The sequence below is a fragment of the Stigmatopora nigra genome, chromosome 2 (assembly GCF_051989575.1).
Source record: "Stigmatopora nigra isolate UIUO_SnigA chromosome 2, RoL_Snig_1.1, whole genome shotgun sequence".
Taxonomy (NCBI): domain Eukaryota; kingdom Metazoa; phylum Chordata; class Actinopteri; order Syngnathiformes; family Syngnathidae; genus Stigmatopora; species Stigmatopora nigra.
In genome coordinates this window covers 8,739,512-8,758,742 of record NC_135509.1, presented here as the reverse complement: position 1 = coordinate 8,758,742, position 19,231 = coordinate 8,739,512, and the positions used below count along the sequence as shown (strand labels likewise).

The window sequence follows — 19,231 nt, the reverse complement described above, 5'->3', positions numbered from 1 at the left end:
TTAAGAAAAAAAGCCATACTATACTATGTCGTTTTTTAAGAAAAAAAGCCATACTATACTATGTCGTTTTTTAAGAAAAAAGCCATACTATACTATGTCGTTTTTTAAGAAAAAAAGCCATACTATACTATGTCGTTTTTTAAGAAAAAAAGCCATACTATACTATGTCGTTTTTTAAGAAAAAAAGCCATACTATACTATGTCGTTTTTAAAGAAAAAAAGCCATACTATACTATGTCGTTTTTTAAGAAAAAAAGCCATACTATACTATGTCGTTTTTTAAGAAAAAAAAAGCCTTACTATACTATGTCGTTTTTTAAGAAAAAAAAAGCCTTACTATACTATGTCGTTTTTTAAGAAAAAAAGCCATACTATACTATGTCGTTTTTTAAGAAAAAAAGCCATACTATACTATGTCGTTTTTTAAGAAAAAAAGCCATACTATACTATGTCGTTTTTTAAGAAAAAAGCCATACTATACTATGTCGTTTTTAAAAAAAAGCCATACTATACTATGTCGTTTTTAAAAAAAAGCCATACTATACTATGTCGTTTTTTAAGAAAAAAAGCCATACTATACTATGTCGTTTTTTTAAGAAAAAAAGCCATACAATACTATGTCGTTTTTTTAAGAAAAAAAGCCATACTATACTATGTCGTTTTTTTAAGAAAAAAAGCCATACTATACTATGTCGTTTTTAAAAAAAAGCCATACTATACTATGTCGTTTTTTAAGAAAAAAAGCCATACTATACTATGTCGTTTTTTAAGAAAAAAGCCATACTATACTATGTCGTTTTTTAAGAAAAAAAGCCATACTATACTATGTCGTTTTTAAAAAAAAGCCATACTATACTATGTCGTTTTTTAAGAAAAAAAGCCATACTATACTATGTCGTTTTTAAAGAAAAAAAGCCATACTATACTATGTCGTTTTTTAAGAAAAAAAGCCATACTATACTATGTCGTTTTTTAAGAAAAAAAGCCATACTATACTATGTCGTTTTTAAGAAAAAAAGCCATACTATACTATGTCGTTTTTTAAGAAAAAAAGCCATACTATACTATGTCGTTTTTTAAGAAAAAAAGCCATACTATACTATGTCGTTTTTTAAGAAAAAAAAGCCTTACTATACTATGTCGTTTTTTAAGAAAAAAAAAGCCTTACTATACTATGTCGTTTTTTAAGAAAAAAAGCCATACTATACTATGTCGTTTTTTAAGAAAAAAAGCCATACTATACTATGTCGTTTTTTAAGAAAAAAAGCCATACTATACTATGTCGTTTTTTAAGAAAAAAAGCCATACTATACTATGTCGTTTTTTAAGAAAAAAAGCCATACTATACTATGTCGTTTTTTTAAGAAAAAAAGCCATACAATACTATGTCGTTTTTTTAAGAAAAAAAGCCATACTATACTATGTCGTTTTTTAAGAAAAAAAGCCATACTATACTATGTCGTTTTTTAAGAAAAAAAGCCATACTATACTATGTCGTTTTTAAAAAAAAGCCATACTATACTATGTCGTTTTTTAAGAAAAAAAGCCATACTATACTATGTCGTTTTTTAAGAAAAAAAGCCATACTATACTATGTCGTTTTTTAAGAAAAAAAGCCATACTATACTATGTCGTTTTTAAAAAAAAGCCATACTATACTATGTCGTTTTTTAAGAAAAAAAGCCATACTATACTATGTCGTTTTTTTAAGAAAAAAAGCCATACTATACTATGTCGTTTTTTAAGAAAAAAAGCCATACTATACTATGTCGTTTTTTTAAGAAAAAAAGCCATACAATACTATGTCGTTTTTTTAAGAAAAAAAGCCATACTATACTATGTCGTTTTTTAAGAAAAAAAGCCATACTATACTATGTCGTTTTTTAAGAAAAAAAGCCATACTATACTATGTCGTTTTTAAAAAAAAGCCATACTATACTATGTCGTTTTTTAAGAAAAAAAGCCATACTATACTATGTCGTTTTTTAAGAAAAAAAGCCATACTATACTATGTCGTTTTTTAAGAAAAAAAGCCATACTATACTATGTCGTTTTTAAAAAAAAGCCATACTATACTATGTCGTTTTTAAAAAAAAGCCATACTATACTATGTCGTTTTTTAAGAAAAAAAGCCATACTATACTATGTCGTTTTTTTAAGAAAAAAAGCCATACTATACTATGTCGTTTTTTTAAGAAAAAAAGCCATACTATACTATGTCGTTTTTTTAAGAAAAAAAGCCATACTATACTATGTCGTTTTTTAAGAAAAAAAGCCATACTATACTATGTCGTTTTTTAAGAAAAAAGCCATACTATACTATGTCGTTTTTTAAGAAAAAAAGCCATACTATACTATGTCGTTTTTAAAAAAAAGCCATACTATACTATGTCGTTTTTTAAGAAAAAAAGCCATACTATACTATGTCGTTTTTAAAGAAAAAAAGCCATACTATACTATGTCGTTTTTTAAGAAAAAAAGCCATACTATACTATGTCGTTTTTTAAGAAAAAAAGCCATACTATACTATGTCGTTTTTTAAGAAAAAAAGCCATACTATACTATGTCGTTTTTTAAGAAAAAAAGCCATACTATACTATGTCGTTTTTTAAGAAAAAAAGCCATACTATACTATGTCGTTTTTTAAGAAAAAAAGCCATACTATACTATGTCGTTTTTTAAGAAAAAAAGCCATACTATACTATGTCGTTTTTAAAAAAAAGCCATACTATACTATGTCGTTTTTTAAGAAAAAAAGCCATACTATACTATGTCGTTTTTTTAAGAAAAAAAGCCATACAATACTATGTCGTTTTTTTAAGAAAAAAAGCCATACTATACTATGTCGTTTTTTTAAGAAAAAAAGCCATACTATACTATGTCGTTTTTAAAAAAAAGCCATACTATACTATGTCGTTTTTTAAGAAAAAAAGCCATACTATACTATGTCGTTTTTTAAGAAAAAAAGCCATACTATACTATGTCGTTTTTTAAGAAAAAAAGCCATACTATACTATGTCGTTTCTTAAGAAAAAAAGCCATACTATACTATGTCGTTTCTTAAGAAAAAAAGCCATACTATACTATGTCGTTTCTTAAGAAAAAAAGCCATACTATACTATGTCGTTTCTTAAGAAAAAAAGCCATACTATACTATGTCGTTTTTTAAGAAAAAAAGCCATACTATACTATGTCGTTTTTTAAGAAAAAAAGCCATACTATACTATGTCGTTTTTAAAGAAAAAAAGCCATACTATACTATGTCGTTTTTTAAGAAAAAAAGCCATACTATACTATGTCGTTTTTTAAGAAAAAAAGCCATACTATACTATGTCGTTTTTTAAGAAAAAAAGCCATACTATACTATGTCGTTTTTTAAGAAAAAAAGCCATACTATACTATGTCGTTTTTTAAGAAAAAAAGCCATACTATACTATGTCGTTTTTTAAGAAAAAAAGCCATACTATACTATGTCGTTTTTTAAGAAAAAAAGCCATACTATACTATGTCGTTTTTTAAGAAAAAAAGCCATACTATACTATGTCGTTTTTTAAGAAAAAAAGCCATACTATACTATGTCGTTTTTTAAGAAAAAAAGCCATACTATACTATGTCGTTTTTAAAAAAAAGCCATACTATACTATGTCGTTTTTTAAGAAAAAAAGCCATACTATACTATGTCGTTTTTTTAAGAAAAAAAGCCATACAATACTATGTCGTTTTTTTAAGAAAAAAAGCCATACTATACTATGTCGTTTTTTTAAGAAAAAAAGCCATACTATACTATGTCGTTTTTAAAAAAAAGCCATACTATACTATGTCGTTTTTTAAGAAAAAAAGCCATACTATACTATGTCGTTTTTTAAGAAAAAAAGCCATACTATACTATGTCGTTTTTTAAGAAAAAAAGCCATACTATACTATGTCGTTTCTTAAGAAAAAAAGCCATACTATACTATGTCGTTTCTTAAGAAAAAAAGCCATACTATACTATGTCGTTTCTTAAGAAAAAAAGCCATACTATACTATGTCGTTTCTTAAGAAAAAAAGCCATACTATACTATGTCGTTTTTTAAGAAAAAAAGCCATACTATACTATGTCGTTTTTTAAGAAAAAAAGCCATACTATACTATGTCGTTTTTAAAGAAAAAAAGCCATACTATACTATGTCGTTTTTTAAGAAAAAAAGCCATACTATACTATGTCGTTTTTTAAGAAAAAAAGCCATACTATACTATGTCGTTTTTTAAGAAAAAAAGCCATACTATACTATGTCGTTTTTTAAGAAAAAAAGCCATACTATACTATGTCGTTTTTTAAGAAAAAAAGCCATACTATACTATGTCGTTTTTTAAGAAAAAAAGCCATACTATACTATGTCGTTTTTTAAGAAAAAAAGCCATACTATACTATGTCGTTTTTTAAGAAAAAAAGCCATACTATACTATGTCGTTTTTTAAGAAAAAAAGCCATACTATACTATGTCGTTTTTTAAGAAAAAAAGCCATACTATACTATGTCGTTTTTTAAGAAAAAAAGCCATACTATACTATGTCGTTTTTTAAGAAAAAAAGCCATACTATACTATGTCGTTTTTGGAAGAATAAAGCCTTACTATACTATGTCGTTTTTTGAATAAAAATGCTTCACTATACTATGTTGTTTTTTTGAAGAATAAAGCCTTACTATACTATGTCTTACGATACATGGTCATTTTTTTTTTAAAAAGCCTTACTATACATGGTCTTTTTTTTTTTAAAAAGCCTTACTATACATGGTCATTTTTTTTTTAAAAAAGCCTTACTATACATGGTCATTTTTTTTTTTAAAAAGCCTTACTATACATGGTCATTTTTTTTTTTTAAAAGCCTTACTATACATGGTCATTTTTTAAAAGCCTTACTATACATGGTCATTTTTAAAAAAGAAAAAAGCCTTACTATACATGGTCATTTTTTTATTTTAAAAAAGCCTTACTATACATGGTCATTTTTTTTTAAAAAAGCCTTACTATACATGGTCTTTTTTTTAAAAAAAAAGCCTTACTATTCATGGTCTTTTTTTTTTTTTTAAAAAGCCTTACTATACATGGTCTTTTTTTTTTTAAAAAAGCCTTACTATACATGGTCATTTTTTTTTTTAAAAAAGCCTTACTATACATGGTCATTTTTTTTTTAAAAAAAGCCTTACTATACATGGTCATTTTTTTTTTTAAAAAAGCCTTACTATACATGGTCTTTTTTTTTTTTTAAAAAGCCTTACTATACATGGTCATTTAAATTAAAAAAAAGCCTTACTATACATGGTCTTTTTTTTTTTTAAAGCCTTACTATACATGGTCTTTTTTTTTTTTTAAAGCCTTACTATACATGGTCATTTAAATTAAAAAAAAGCCTTACTATACATGGTCTCCCTTTTGATGTCCAATTTGGCAATTTAGCGACTGGTCAAAGAACGTCGCGTGGCGGTAAGCCATTAACGGCGTACTCTCGCCCAAGACGGCCAGGGTAAAGTTGGGCCGTCCCCACGCGTACACCAAACTGTTCAAGAAGCCTTGCAAGGACACACTGGCAGCCTGAAATCAACCAAAAAACAGCTTTCAACAAATACACTTCTTCTTAATAACAATATTTCAAGTTATATATTGCCTCATATCTGGCCAGATCAATTTAATTACATCCTGATACCACAGTTTAGGATGATCATTGCCATTTTTGCACATCACGTGATAAAAAAAAAAAAACATAAGCATACATCCAACATTTTTTCTTTTTAAAAGGCAATTCAAAATATTAGCTGGAGCATTCCTGGGCTACCAACCATATAAAAAGCTAAATAATTTAAGTGAGATATAACATAGATATAATTTTTAACATGATTAAAAGGTAAAACACACCTGGATCAGGTAGATGAAAAAAAGGCTGCGCTGCTCAACACCAGGCCACACCATCAAGCTTGAGAGCAAAATGACTAGCAGGGCTGGAAACATATGGAGGAGACTTGTTAGTCAAGGCAACCCAAACAATGTGAATTTGTCAGCAAAAATCAGTTCTAGTTGACTCCTCCCCCAAATTAATAATTTTACGAAAATAAACACACATGGAACCTCAAAGGTTAGAGGTGATTTACAAAAAAGGTTATTTTAGTTAATATAACATTGAGTTATAGGCTACTAGGCTTCTAGGCTTCTAGGCCTCTAGGGCTTTATATAACAGTGGGTTTTAGCTTACACAGTACCGTACCTGGTGCCCAACAGAAGAAGATTACCATGACCATGTTCCTGGCCGTGGAATAGACACCTTTCAATCTCCTACTGGAACGCCCATCTCCTTCCACCGGGAACAGCGCCTCCTGGCGGTGCTCATCGTACCACCTACCCACCTTATGGTAAATCCCCTTTTGCCCATAAAAAAAAAAAACAGAAGCGATGTTAAGACTTTTTCAGAATCAAAAAGGCTGGAGCAAACTTGTGCTTTGGGTGAAATCTTACGGCGCAAGAAAAGATCACAGGAATCACCACAGCCAACAAAAACACTCGCATAAAAGTGTCATGGATGATCTCCTAAAAAGACAAACAAATACGTGACTGTTACGAAAAAATTGCTAACCACCGACATTGACTTTTTTAGTTTTCCATATGTCCAAATATGATTGGAGAATGAGGAAGTCGCACTATCACCTCAGGGGAAATTTACTTCACTGGGCCAAACCCACTAATCCTCTTTTTTTAATGAACCAAAAAAACGTAGCACTTTCAAAGAGCATCAATGGCGTTGACGTCCTTGGCCGTCATGCACTGAGAAGCGTCTCACTCACCAACAAAGGGCGCCGAATGCAAACAGTCGGCAAGCATCTTATCTGTTTATCATCAAAGGAGTGACTTGACAAGCAGCTGTGACAGGTTGTTTATGCTAGGTGGGACTTTAGGCACCACCCTTGATGAGAGCCTAATAATTGTTAAGAGACTCACACATGCATGTTCAAGTATTGCGGTGGCTACATTACAAACGAGACATTGGAAATTATCTAGTCCTGGGGTGTCAGACTCGGGTTAGTTCGTGGGCCGCGTTAACGTCAATTCAATTTCATGTTGGCTGGACCATTTTGAATATAATATTTAGATTGTATTTAATAAATGGATTATAATCCCTAAGTATTCCGTTTCTTTATAGATTTAAAACAATGTTTATTTTAGTTTTTTATATATTTTTAGATTTTACAGGGTTTTTGAACTAAAAACACAGAAAAAAATTATAAAAAAATTACAATTATTGATTTGAAAGGGTGGAAAATCAGGAAATGTAATATACATATATATACACTCTTCATTTGAATTTGATCCTAAAACAGAAAGTCATCATTTACTTTCCCGGGCCACACAAAATGATGTGGCGGGCCAGATTTGGCCCCCGGGCCGCCACTTTGACACAGGTGATCTGGTCGATTCATGCTAAAATACAAATGTTGCCCTGCTTTACACTCACCGCATCGGAGCAGGAATCCTTCCAGATGTGTAGGAACAAAAGACAACTGAGGGTGAAAAAATATTTACAAAAAAAAGGTGAGAACTGCCATGTTTTTTTTTTTTTTTTTAACGTTCATTGATAAAAATGAGCTTCTGACCTGGAGCAGTATTTGGCATCATCCCCAGTGGCGACCATTTTCAAGTGTGGATTGAGTGGAGTCGCTTTAATGAAGGGTGTCAACACGTACGCCAAGTACACGGCGGCGGGGATGGACCTGATGAACATTTGTGAGATATAAGCCGCCACGTGGACGTCTACAAGTCACCAACCAATTGAACAAATCATTAGAATGGACACTCACCACACATAAACGTACACCGGTAAAGATAACACTTGACTCCAGCATGGATTCTGCGAGAGATATAGATATTATTCCAGTGCATACATTAAGAATGTGCGCATTAATAGGCGTGTTGATGTCCCACCCGCCTTGCTGTGTCCTCCGCTGGCATCATCCTCCATCCTTTTAGGTTTTTTTTGGACTTCCAGGCATATACTGCAACCAGCAGGAAGGAAATCAGATAAAATGTCTGCAGAACAAGAAGGGGAAAGAAATAAGTGGGACGCATTCAAAGCAATTTGAACACACAGGCATATAACATTTTGGAATATATCTGCTGTGGAAATAAAAACGGCTAAACCAAGGGCAGGAGTTACGTTGATTTGTTCAATAGTTTTTCCGCATCGTCATTAAGTTATTCATAAACAGCACAGCTGCAGTAGAAAGTTGTGAGAGAAAGCAAACAATACTTCCACTTCTGCTTTCACAACAAACTGAAGTTTTCATGACTAAGTAGCACTGCCTAAAATACTCTTTTGGGGACTTCTTGCTATTTTTAATACCTTTATAGACCTTTGAATGCTGAAATGGGTTGCGTTTTATTATTTTTAATTTTTTAAATATTCAATTTGATAGCTTGATTATAAATTGTTGTCAACCAAAATTTGTACATATTTACAGTTTTTAGAATTTCACCGATAACAATTTTCTAGAGTATTCAAGAATGTTTACTGTTTATTAAATGATATTATTCTGTTTCTTCTTGTTTTTATAAATCAACAAATGTTAGACAGGTCAGGCCTCACAGCTCAGGGGTCCTTGGTGCAAACCCAGGTTTCCCCCGTCTCTGGCCCAGAGTCAGCTGGGATAGGCTCCAGCACCCCCCGCGACCCCAATGAGATAAAGCGGTTCAGAAAATGAGATGAGAAATCCAAACAATAGCAAAGTAATACTAAAAGTACTTTTTTTGCATCATAATGAATGCAAAGGGCGTACAGTTGGCTACTCGAAGTTGAGATACATTTCATATCTAACTGCAAATCATAATTACATTTAAGTAGCCCTTCCAAAAATTCAGTTTAGCATGTGACTGCCTAAAATGGCTTGTGGCAACCTGGCCATGGCCGCAGATTAAAATGAGTCTCTTTTTGCTTACCAATGACAGCGGCAGGCTATACTGGCAGATGGTCACATTATTATTCCACCGAACTTTATTCATGGCGCTGGTAAACATCAGAATTAGGGCAGCCATGAGGTCTACCGCCGACAACTGAACCAGGAGAAGCACCTGAACGTATCAACAAACAAACGTCTTGCTTTCATTCCTGCTACCCTGTTAGCTCGCGAGCTAGCGAGCGAGCTAACAGAAAATACAAGAAATGATCACCAAATAATAATCGGGGATTCAAACCTGTTCCTTCAGATGCCTCCATCGTAGCAAAGAAACCACCAGCACAGAGCAGCTGCCAATCACACTGTAAATTAAAAGCGATCAGTCATCATGTGTCCAATTACCGGCGAACAGAATGAGCGGAATTTGGCAGGCTAGCAAGCTGCGAAACCGGCTATTAACATTTCCAGGTCGCGTTGCTTGTTGTACAATAGAGTCAATGAGGTTTTTAAAATGCTGTCTATTCGCTATTGTTGAGTCGAGACGCCGCCTATTAAATGAGACGTTTAAGGAATTGTGAAGTAATTATGCTAGCAAAGGCACACCCAAGTGAAACATTATAATATGTTCTCTGGCGTTAATTGACGTCATTGTTATTTTAATTTCTGGGCATTGAAAATATTCCTCATTGGAATGAATACAAAGTGAAATAAAGGTCACAGTTAATTCATGTTAAAAAAACGCTATTGAGCAATTATTTATTATTAGATATAATTATTTTATTATTAATAATTAAAAATATCATTAAATTATTTAACAAGCAGTAAGTATCAAGTCATAAAGACAACTATAAATTCATTATTCTAAAACAATGACAAAATAGATTCCACTTTTGGCAATCTACACAAGGAGAATAACTATTTCTTCTATTTTCATTGTTAAACTTAAGTCAGTCCTATTTTCATGACAAAATTTACAAATCGATTTTCTTCTTTAGAAAATATTTTGCTATCAAACATGAATCAAATTTGAATATATTTCTCTATGTGGGTTTTCCCCGGGTACTCCGGTTTTCTCCCACATCCCAAAAACATGCAGGGTAGGCTGCTTGAACACTCTAAATTGCCCATTGTATGAATTGAGCCAATTCAGGGCATCCCCAGCCTGGGACCCAAAGTCAACTGGGATAAGCTCCAGCACCCCCCACGACCCTTGTGAGGATAAGCTGTTCAGAAAATGAAAGAATAAACTCCAATGTCACCTGGGAGTTAGTGTGAACAAATACACAGTTGACAGAACCTCAATCTGGAAAACAAAACAATATTTTACTCTCATTTTCAATGTCTCAGATAAAAAAAAATTAAAAAGGTCTTACCTGATAAACCGTAAGCGTGCCGTTGAGTCCCATGCTTGATCAACGAGATCAAGTTCACGTCAAGTTTGCTTGGACTCACGCACTCAATAACTTTCCTCAACGCTACCTCGACATACAACACGTGTATATTGTGGTTAATGAACACAAATGTAAAATGAAACAAGTCACGTGGTGCTGCTTCCACCTGCAAGATGCTTCTGGTTTTTGTTTTTTTTTAAGGGTGATTACTAACTAACAGCAAATGAATGGGAAAATCCATTCTTTGGGTTTCCGTTGTATTTTTATTCTGAAAACAAAGTAAAACCTTTATCATGTACCTTATTATAATCGGAAGATAACCAAAGAACTTCTGTTTTTTTTTTTTTTATTAGCCGTTGAATGAAGAAACATACAGGCAATGCGTGTAAAAAATAAAATACACATACCTTCTGTGAACCCCCCCCCCCCCCCCTTTAAAAACAGACATTGGTTACCTCAATACATTCATATTGTACATGCAGTACAGTACATATGGCCCAGGGGTCAATTGCCCCCCAGCTAACCCCCATTTGACATCCATACAGTATTGCCTTCATATATTTTACAAGGCCAATTAAAAATAACTCAACAAATGAATACTTTGACATTGTAATTGGGATCTTAGCTTGCAGTGAAATAATTGTAACTTTAAAAATGATGTCCCTCAAAGGGTTAAAAGCCCCCCCCCCCCCCCCCCCCCCGTTACGTAAATCATGTCATAATTTTAAGCAATATGGATGTTCCAAAGGGACACTTGTTAAATATGAAATAAAATGACATCGCTGTCATAAAGTTTTTTCACTTACATAACAGAGACAGGCAGTTTTCAATCATTAGCCAAAGATGCTATCAGAATAGAGACTGGAAAATGAACGTTTCCTTGTCGTATTGGACGTCTGAATTGTTGTTTGTCTCCCCCAATTCATGGTGTCCCCCACCTCGGCCCCGGCGTCAGCTGGGTTAGGCTCCAGCACCCCATGCTCCCCTAATAAGATAAATCGGTTCAGATAATCAGATGAGATAGCATAAAGTATATATAAATATAACCAATTTGTCAATGTAAAATCAAAATTAAATAGAACATTAAAAGAAAAAGTATATATATTATAGTAAGACTATTGATTGAAATTTTATACTTTTTTCATCTATTTTAAATCATAAAATAGATGAAATATTTACTAATATATAAATCAGTTTAAATTCAATTACCTATTCAAAACTGTCCAATAAAGTGACCATTGAAAAGGCACTTGAATGGCAGCAAATGTAGCATGTTCAAAATGGTAAGAGTAGAAATAAAGACCAACACATTCTCTGTGTGGGACGCTTTTATTCACCAGGGGATGCACTTTGTTTGATTTTTGTTGAACAACTTCAACTTTTTTATCGTCTAGTGATCTACCACATCTCTGATGCAAACAAATGAGTAAGAGTTTGTTGAGCAGTCCTCATCCTGCCAAAAACCATCTGGAAAAAAATAAATTAAAAAAATACGGATTAGAAAACAGTTCAATAGCATTTCACCAAGGCCAGGTGCTTTATTAACACAAAAAAACATTTATATTTATATATTTATATATATATATATATATATATATATATATATATATATATATATATATATATATATATATATATATATATATATATATATATATATATATATATATATATATATATATATATATATATATATATATATATATATATATATATATATATATATATATATATATATATATATATATATATATATATATATATATATATATATATATATATATATATATATATATATATATATATATATATATATATATATATATATATATATATATATATATATATATATATATATATATATATATATATATATATATATATATATATATAATTAAAAATAAAAAAAACTAACAATAATAAAATTCAAATAAAATATAAATATATATATATATATATATATATATTTATTTTTTATTTTTTAAATTTTAATTTTATTATTTGTTATATATATATATATATATATATATATATATATATATATATATCATAAAAAAAAAAAAAACTAACAATAATAAAATTCAAATAAAATATAAATATATATATATATATATATATATATATATATATATATATATATATATATATATATATATATATATATATATATATATATATATATATATATATATATATATATATATATATATATATATATATATATATATATATATATATATATATATATATATATATATATATATATATATATATATATATATATATATATATATATATATATATATATATATATATATATATATATATATATATATATATATATATATTTATTTATTTATTTATTTTTTATTTTTTAAATTTTAATTTTATTATTTGTTAGATTTTTTTTAATTTTTTTATTTTTCAAAAAACGTGGTATAGGTTCAGCATTGGCATTGACCAATCCAACACAGCCAGGTGTCAGCATTGGTATCGCTGCAACACAATAGTTAAAGTCCCGCTATTATGAATTATGAGACCACACTGATTCATAACTATTGAAATTGCGCAATAAAAATCATTTATGTAACAGTTGGCCTCTGCATAGTTGAAACTGACGACCTCACCAAGCGTGAAAATTCCGGCACAGGGCGCATAACACGTTGGAAAACAGTATTGAAGACTCATTGACTTTGATGTGTGAGGAGTCAGAATAGAATACAATTTCCAGCATCTTTGTACAATGAGTTGTTTTGTTTTTTGGCCTAAACTGCACTAATATATACCGAGGTTAGATGGTTAGCGTGGGGGCTAGCTTCCCTAGTTAGACATGATGGTGAAATCCAACATTCTTTGGGGCTTCTTCTTCTGCCCCACTTTTAATTTTGTATTCCGTGATAAAACCAATAAGAATATGTCAACATACTGGTTTTTCCTTGTCTTTTTCTTAAGGAAGCGGATGGCAATGTTACATAAATGATTTGTCATAGTTATTGATATTTGTAAGCTTTGATGGTTTATTTGGGAATTAATTCTCTTGGATTCGATCATTTCATTGGTGGGTAAACATTTGTTAACTAGCAACAACACCGTCATGGCAAAACATAGGCTCACCTGTCACATCCATCGCAACACAGGAGCCATCGCCGTCAGGTTCACCACTATCAAAGTTGTTGAACGTACTCAATGTGTCATCATTCCAAGTAAATGTATCACCCTAGAAGACATAGAGACATTTAAAAGCGTCTCTCTTCATTTTAGCTGCCAACAATAGAGATTATTTCATCAGGTCAGTAATTTTGATTTGATTTGATTTTTTCACCGAAAGATCGTCAATCCCTAGCCAGATCAGGTTGTTTTCAGCATCTTCAGCAATTCCTGTGATGAATGCATTAGTCACGAGATTCTCGATTGAGACCAGGTTGCCACCCAGTATTTTGCAGACCGACTATTGGAGTAAAAAAGAAAATAATAATGAAGATTTCCATTGTTAACTAATGCCAAGACCAATCCATTTTGACAGGGAAGGGCCAACGAGCAAACAAGCTTTTTAAAATTCAAGCCAAAAATGACAACAACAAAAAAGGAAATGCGTCACCATTTTTCATCACTTTATGTGGGTTTAAATTATAAATAAATATCATTTTGGAAAAAATGAAAGATAAATATGAACTGATTACATTAAAATATGTTCAGAATGTATGAAAACAACGAGTGTTTGTTTTTTTTAAAAAAAGAGAACATTTCCCATGTTTAATTTCCTATGAAGCAGATACAATTTTGAATTCCAAAAATACGGCTAAATGTTTTCCCTCAAAATAAATGGTGATTCGCTTGCCAATCAATCCACAGCCCCTTTCTCGATTTCTTTTTACTTTAGGATGTTCCAATTATTTGGTACGTTCAGACGGCCCGCCCAATCAAAATGGATTGTACGCTGAGTGCCGTCAATGGCACTGACACAGTCAGTCTTCTTGATTGAAATACATTTTCAACCAATAATATGCAATGAGTTAAATACCTAGGAAAAAAATCAACTTTAACCAGACTGCATTTCATTTTTTAATTCATTTTCATTTCGTTAATTTCTAAATTATAATAACTACTTACCTCTGCATCTTCAGAAGTTCTGATTTCCTTTACAAATATGTAACAATGACAGTTGAGCTGAGTCCAGCCTTTAGGACAGTTATTGATCGCTACCCGGAAAAAAAGTTGCCGATTAAATTCACGTTGACGAAACGGGAAAATTTTTTTGTGTGTAAAGATATCACCGACTTTTCCAATCACTCCCAAAAGAGGAACAGTTCTGCAAAAGAAAGAAAGATACATCAAATTGAGGAATATTCTCCCCAAAGGAAGAAACAATGTGGAAAAGATTGGTTTTGGACTCACCGCGCCGGTCAAAAGAGCGCTGGACCCACAAAAGAGGAACAGCCAGCGGAGAAACATGGTCATCTGGCAAACGATTCAAAACATATTTTTCCATAAGGAAAGTTGTTTTCGCCATGACAAGTAATAATTGTACAATGGCTAAAAGATTGGATTCATAAGGGAGTGAAATTCGGGAGAAATTACCTCTGCGGTCGAGTTGCTTGAAGTTGAGGAAAAAGACGACCAGCGTTCCTTTTATACGTCGGGTTGGCCATTTTGGAATGTTTCAAACTGTCAAAGTCACATAGAAGGTGTACACGGAAGAAGAAAAAAAAGACTTAATTGATGGTGTTTTGTTTTTGTCGAACAGGTTTTGACAATGAGATCAAGAATTTAACCCTTTGCGGAGTTAGCATCTTCTCCTGGGGCCTGGGTGGGTTTCTCCGGGGCACTTTGACAACGGGAAGCCGTAACTATAGAATCGAACCGCAGACACTTTGGTCACCGGACAGCTTGATCTACCAACTGGGGCGCCCACGTCCCCGAAAAATTAGAACAACATGGCCCCGCCGTGTTGACAAATTTTTTTTGCGCTGTCATGTGGCGTGACAACATTTTTCCATTCCTGCATAAACCTGTTCATCGTTCGCCATCAGGCACCCTGTAAATAAATGGCGAATACGTGGAGTACCCTATGGTAGACCAGCGAATGCTATGGAGATTGTTTAAGCAGGACGCAACACTAGCGCCACAATTTCAAAATAAAATAACCCACAGGGGGAATTTTGTGAAGCTTTGGGGGATTTCGGAACTTGGACCAGTAATTATCACATGGAAGGGTTTTGTAACCTGAAGATTTTGTATGTAGAAGCATTCATAAGTAGAGGTACCACTGTATTCTTGACTTTTTCCAGTGGTCCCCGTGCTGTTTTTCATTTGTGGATGTACAGAAATCGTCTCAGTAGTCTAAAGGAAGAGACATCCGCCTATCATAGTAGAAAAGTGTCTTGTAGTCCACCAAGTAAAACTAATGAGTTACTTTGAAACTATTATTCGAGTAAAGTGAGATGTCTTGTTTACTCCATTGTTGTTTTCGTGCACTTCAGTCTAGCAAGCAAGCATTCAGTTGTTGAATCAAGTTTATTAGCTGAATCTCTATTGTGTCTACTAAAATATTCTTTTTCTTTCCCTAGCGACTCACTCCACTTAAAAACCTGTTTGTCAAAGACTAATTATAATCAGTACCAAAGATTTGCCATCCACATATGTGAAAATGATCCCACTGGAAGGCTCGTCTGCCACACTACATGTCCAAAAATATCAAGTCGACGTATGGGGAGATTTTTCTTAGATATTGATCTCTTAATTTTTTGGGGGGGGTGGGGGTGCAAAATCCACTTCAAGTCATTTCCTTTGTTAGGAGACTTGAGCTGATGCGTCCGTCACGTGACTTTGATGTGATGTGACACAGTCAACATTCCAAAAGCGGCCAACCCGACCTATAAAAGCAAAAAAACGGCATTGGCTTTGTCGTCGGTGTCGAGCAACGTGACAGCAAAGGTATCGTCTTGTTCAACTTCTTCTATTCAATTGCATCGGACATCTTCATTAGGCAAGATCCAAAACAGAAGATAACAGATTTTTTTTATGTCATCACACAGATGGCATTTGCTCTTTCCTCTCTTTTCCTGATATTGGGGATCTGCGGACTGTTGCCTGGAGTCGTAAGTCAAAATCTCCGATACGTCGTCGCTATCTTCATTTGTTTCAATGTTCAGCTGATCGATAAATTCAATGGCCTTTTTTTCCCCCCCCAGTGTCCCTTCCCTTTGAATCACTGGAAAAGTTAGTAGCTGTAACCAAATGATACTTTTTCAAATGAAAAATGTCAAAATGTTGTTAACGCTAACACCCGATTTTTTTCCACACGTTTATTTTGTAGAAATCCATTGCCCCCCAGGCTGGACTCAGTTGGACTGTCGATGTTACAGAGTAACGACAATGATGGCTAATTTCACCGATGCGGAGGTATGGTAGATGTGAAGGCGGGAATTTTGTTGTTGTTGATTCCACTTTTTAGTCTCCCTCAAAACATTTTTCCCCCCTCACCTTCGTTTTCAATCAGTCAAACTGCATGCAAGACGCGAATGGAAATCTGGCATCCATCCCCAACATGTTAACAAATAAGGTGGTTCAAGCACTTTTTGATGTCGATTCGGTTAGCTCGGGCTGGATCGGACTCCACGATGCGATTGAGGTGAGACGTCAACCTTCTGATGGAAGGACTATTTGGAAAATCAATCGGCTTTATTTTGAAGTCATTCATTGGATGTCGTCTGAACTTTTGTTCCTGCTTTTATTTGCCATTTCTTACTAATTAACATTCATTCATTTTCTGAATCGCTTACCCTCACAAGAGTCGCGGGGGGTGCTAGAGCCTATCCCAGCTGACTTCGGTCACCAGGCGAGTTTCCCATCTTTTCTCATTATTTTGTTAAAAAGATCATTGCAAATGGAAAAAGAACAAGCCACTACCCATAGTTAGTTGAGATTGGCGTCATCACTCCCCGTGACTCTGGTGAGGATAGGCGGAAGAGAAAATGAATGAAAGTTGTTATCAAGCGGGTTTTGAACGTTTCTAAACCTTCCGCGGCTCTGAAAATAGACGACCATTCATTTGCCAATCGATGAATCAATCAATCTCCGTCTCACAGCTAAAATTTCCTCGCGTCCAGCCAGAACTGGGTCGCAACTCCAAGACGGGAACTATGTCATTTAGCGCCTAAATGTCAGCGCGGCTCCAAACATTAGCGAGAGTTGATTTGAATCTTTCCAATGCAACCTCTTTTTTTTTTTTTTTTTTTTTAAGGACGAAGACTTCCTCTGGACGGACGGCTCGTTTACAAATTTCCGAAACTTTGCAATGAATGAGCCTGATGGAAGCGCGCCCTGTATAGAAATGGAAGCGTCGGGTGAGTGAAATCTCTGATGAACCCTTTGATGCCGGAATGGACATTTACCAAATAGACGGCCTACCTCTACTCACGTCACCGCAAAGCAAATATTCAGATTACGAAACGCCTCCATGGGAAACTTTGGTCTCAGGATACGAAAGAAATTCGAGTTGCCAAACAAAAACAGACCCCCGTATTTTATTTTGAAACTAATTACTGCCTTGATGTAATTTAGTTAACCCCGCCCCCAAGTATGTTTCAAGTAAATTCGGGCATCAAAGGAGTAAAATGTCTTAAAAGCATAGCATCATTCCTAAATACTGGGTTCTTACAGATGGAACGTGGGCAAACAATGCCTGCTCGGCCATGAATCCATATGTTTGCGTCATAGATTCGTGCCATGGCTCAAGTTCTGCTGTACCAGACCCGTGCACGGATTCGGTGTCCTAATATCACTATTTTGTGATGTCTTTGCTTTTAAGAAATTCGCAGCCTCTCTTGATTTCTTCTTCCACAACGCCTACTTATTATCGATGCTTGACAGTCAATTTTGACTGTCACTTTAGAATGGATTGACTTGTTCGTGCCGGAGGCGTGGCATTCAATAAAGAGTCCATTCTTTAATTTGACCTTAAAATATGTTTTTTTTTAGGGGGGGAGTTGGCAAATGGATCATACAATAACTAAATAATCGGACGTTGTTAATTCCTCAACTGACTTGTCTGTCAATGTTATGTCACAGCAAGGAAAATTGGAATGGTGATCACAAAAAGTATGTTATCAAGTTAGGTGAGTAAGTCTGGGAGCAGATTCTATGTTCCTACTTCCTACATCATAACCAAACTGAGATCAACAACGTTTCAACGCGACATTAGGGGTGGAATGTCACGAATAACATTTACTCTTATTAGTCTAACCAAGGCATTTTTTTTGGGTAACTTGATGACGAAGGTACAGGTCCAATCCATTTGGAATACTAGTGGTAGTTGAAATGAGGAGTAAATGTCTGAGCATCAACAGGAATGCACCTGAATTTGATAAAACTGGAGAATTTGCTGTGAATGAATCAATCATTTTAGTTTAACTTTCATTCGTGCTATTAGATTTTTCCCATGACAAGGTAAAGAGATAGAAGTATATGTACGTATTATTATTCACTCATTTTTTTTCATCAGCTAAGGACAATTTAGCCTACAATTAGCCTAGCATGCATGTTTTTTGGGATGAGGCAGGAAAGCGGAGTACCCGGAGGAAAGCCATGAAAGCCGGGGGAAAATATACAAACTACACACTAGGTTGAAATACACCTGGGATTGAAACCTCCATCTCAGAACTGCTTGGCCGACGCGCTAACCACTCGTCCACTGGGTCGCCCACGTTGTCTATCGTCCATCTGGTAAATAATGCCAGAAAGACACAACAATTGAACTCATCTAATGACAGGCGGGGGAATTTTACACGATCGTTGACGACACACCTATCTTTGTGAGTCCTCCGCAATGTCGGCTCAAGTCGCGGAATGCAAATTTTTGCGGTGAAGAAGACTTTGACAGGAAGAATTATGCTCATTTTCTCGGTATGTAACCTATCCG

At 33.7% G+C, this 19,231-nt stretch overlaps 3 protein-coding genes across 3 annotated transcripts; 1 reads left to right on the top strand and 2 right to left on the bottom strand.

Moving 5' to 3' along the window:
- Positions 1 to 5,035: 5,035 nt before the first annotated feature.
- LOC144185125 (transmembrane protein 116) lies at positions 5,036 to 9,548 on the bottom strand. The gene is made up of 10 exons (XM_077710458.1): positions 9,219 to 9,548; positions 8,964 to 9,095; positions 7,953 to 8,057; positions 7,829 to 7,878; positions 7,625 to 7,741; positions 7,486 to 7,531; positions 6,492 to 6,563; positions 6,244 to 6,397; positions 5,898 to 5,980; positions 5,036 to 5,576 (listed from the first exon to the last, which is right to left on the bottom strand). Exons 2-10 carry the CDS (start codon positions 9,057 to 9,059, stop codon positions 5,400 to 5,402), a joined length of 900 nt encoding a protein of 299 aa, XP_077566584.1. The 5' UTR covers positions 9,060 to 9,095; positions 9,219 to 9,548; the 3' UTR covers positions 5,036 to 5,399.
- A 2,079-nt stretch (positions 9,549 to 11,627) lies between these two features.
- On the bottom strand, positions 11,628 to 15,008 carry LOC144187653 (galactose-specific lectin nattectin-like). Its single transcript, XM_077710637.1, has 7 exons — positions 14,890 to 15,008; positions 14,707 to 14,769; positions 14,590 to 14,620; positions 14,422 to 14,510; positions 13,634 to 13,759; positions 13,426 to 13,528; positions 11,628 to 11,778 (listed from the first exon to the last, which is right to left on the bottom strand). Exons 2-7 carry the CDS (start codon positions 14,767 to 14,769, stop codon positions 11,702 to 11,704), a joined length of 489 nt encoding a protein of 162 aa, XP_077566763.1. The 5' UTR covers positions 14,890 to 15,008; the 3' UTR covers positions 11,628 to 11,701.
- A 1,172-nt stretch (positions 15,009 to 16,180) lies between these two features.
- On the top strand, positions 16,181 to 18,223 carry LOC144187601 (C-type lectin lectoxin-Lei1-like). Its single transcript, XM_077710633.1, has 7 exons — positions 16,181 to 16,245; positions 16,347 to 16,409; positions 16,503 to 16,530; positions 16,628 to 16,713; positions 16,811 to 16,942; positions 17,555 to 17,657; positions 17,974 to 18,223. Exons 2-7 carry the CDS (start codon positions 16,347 to 16,349, stop codon positions 18,087 to 18,089), a joined length of 528 nt encoding a protein of 175 aa, XP_077566759.1. The 5' UTR covers positions 16,181 to 16,245; the 3' UTR covers positions 18,090 to 18,223.
- The last annotated feature ends 1,008 nt before the right edge of the window (positions 18,224 to 19,231 follow it).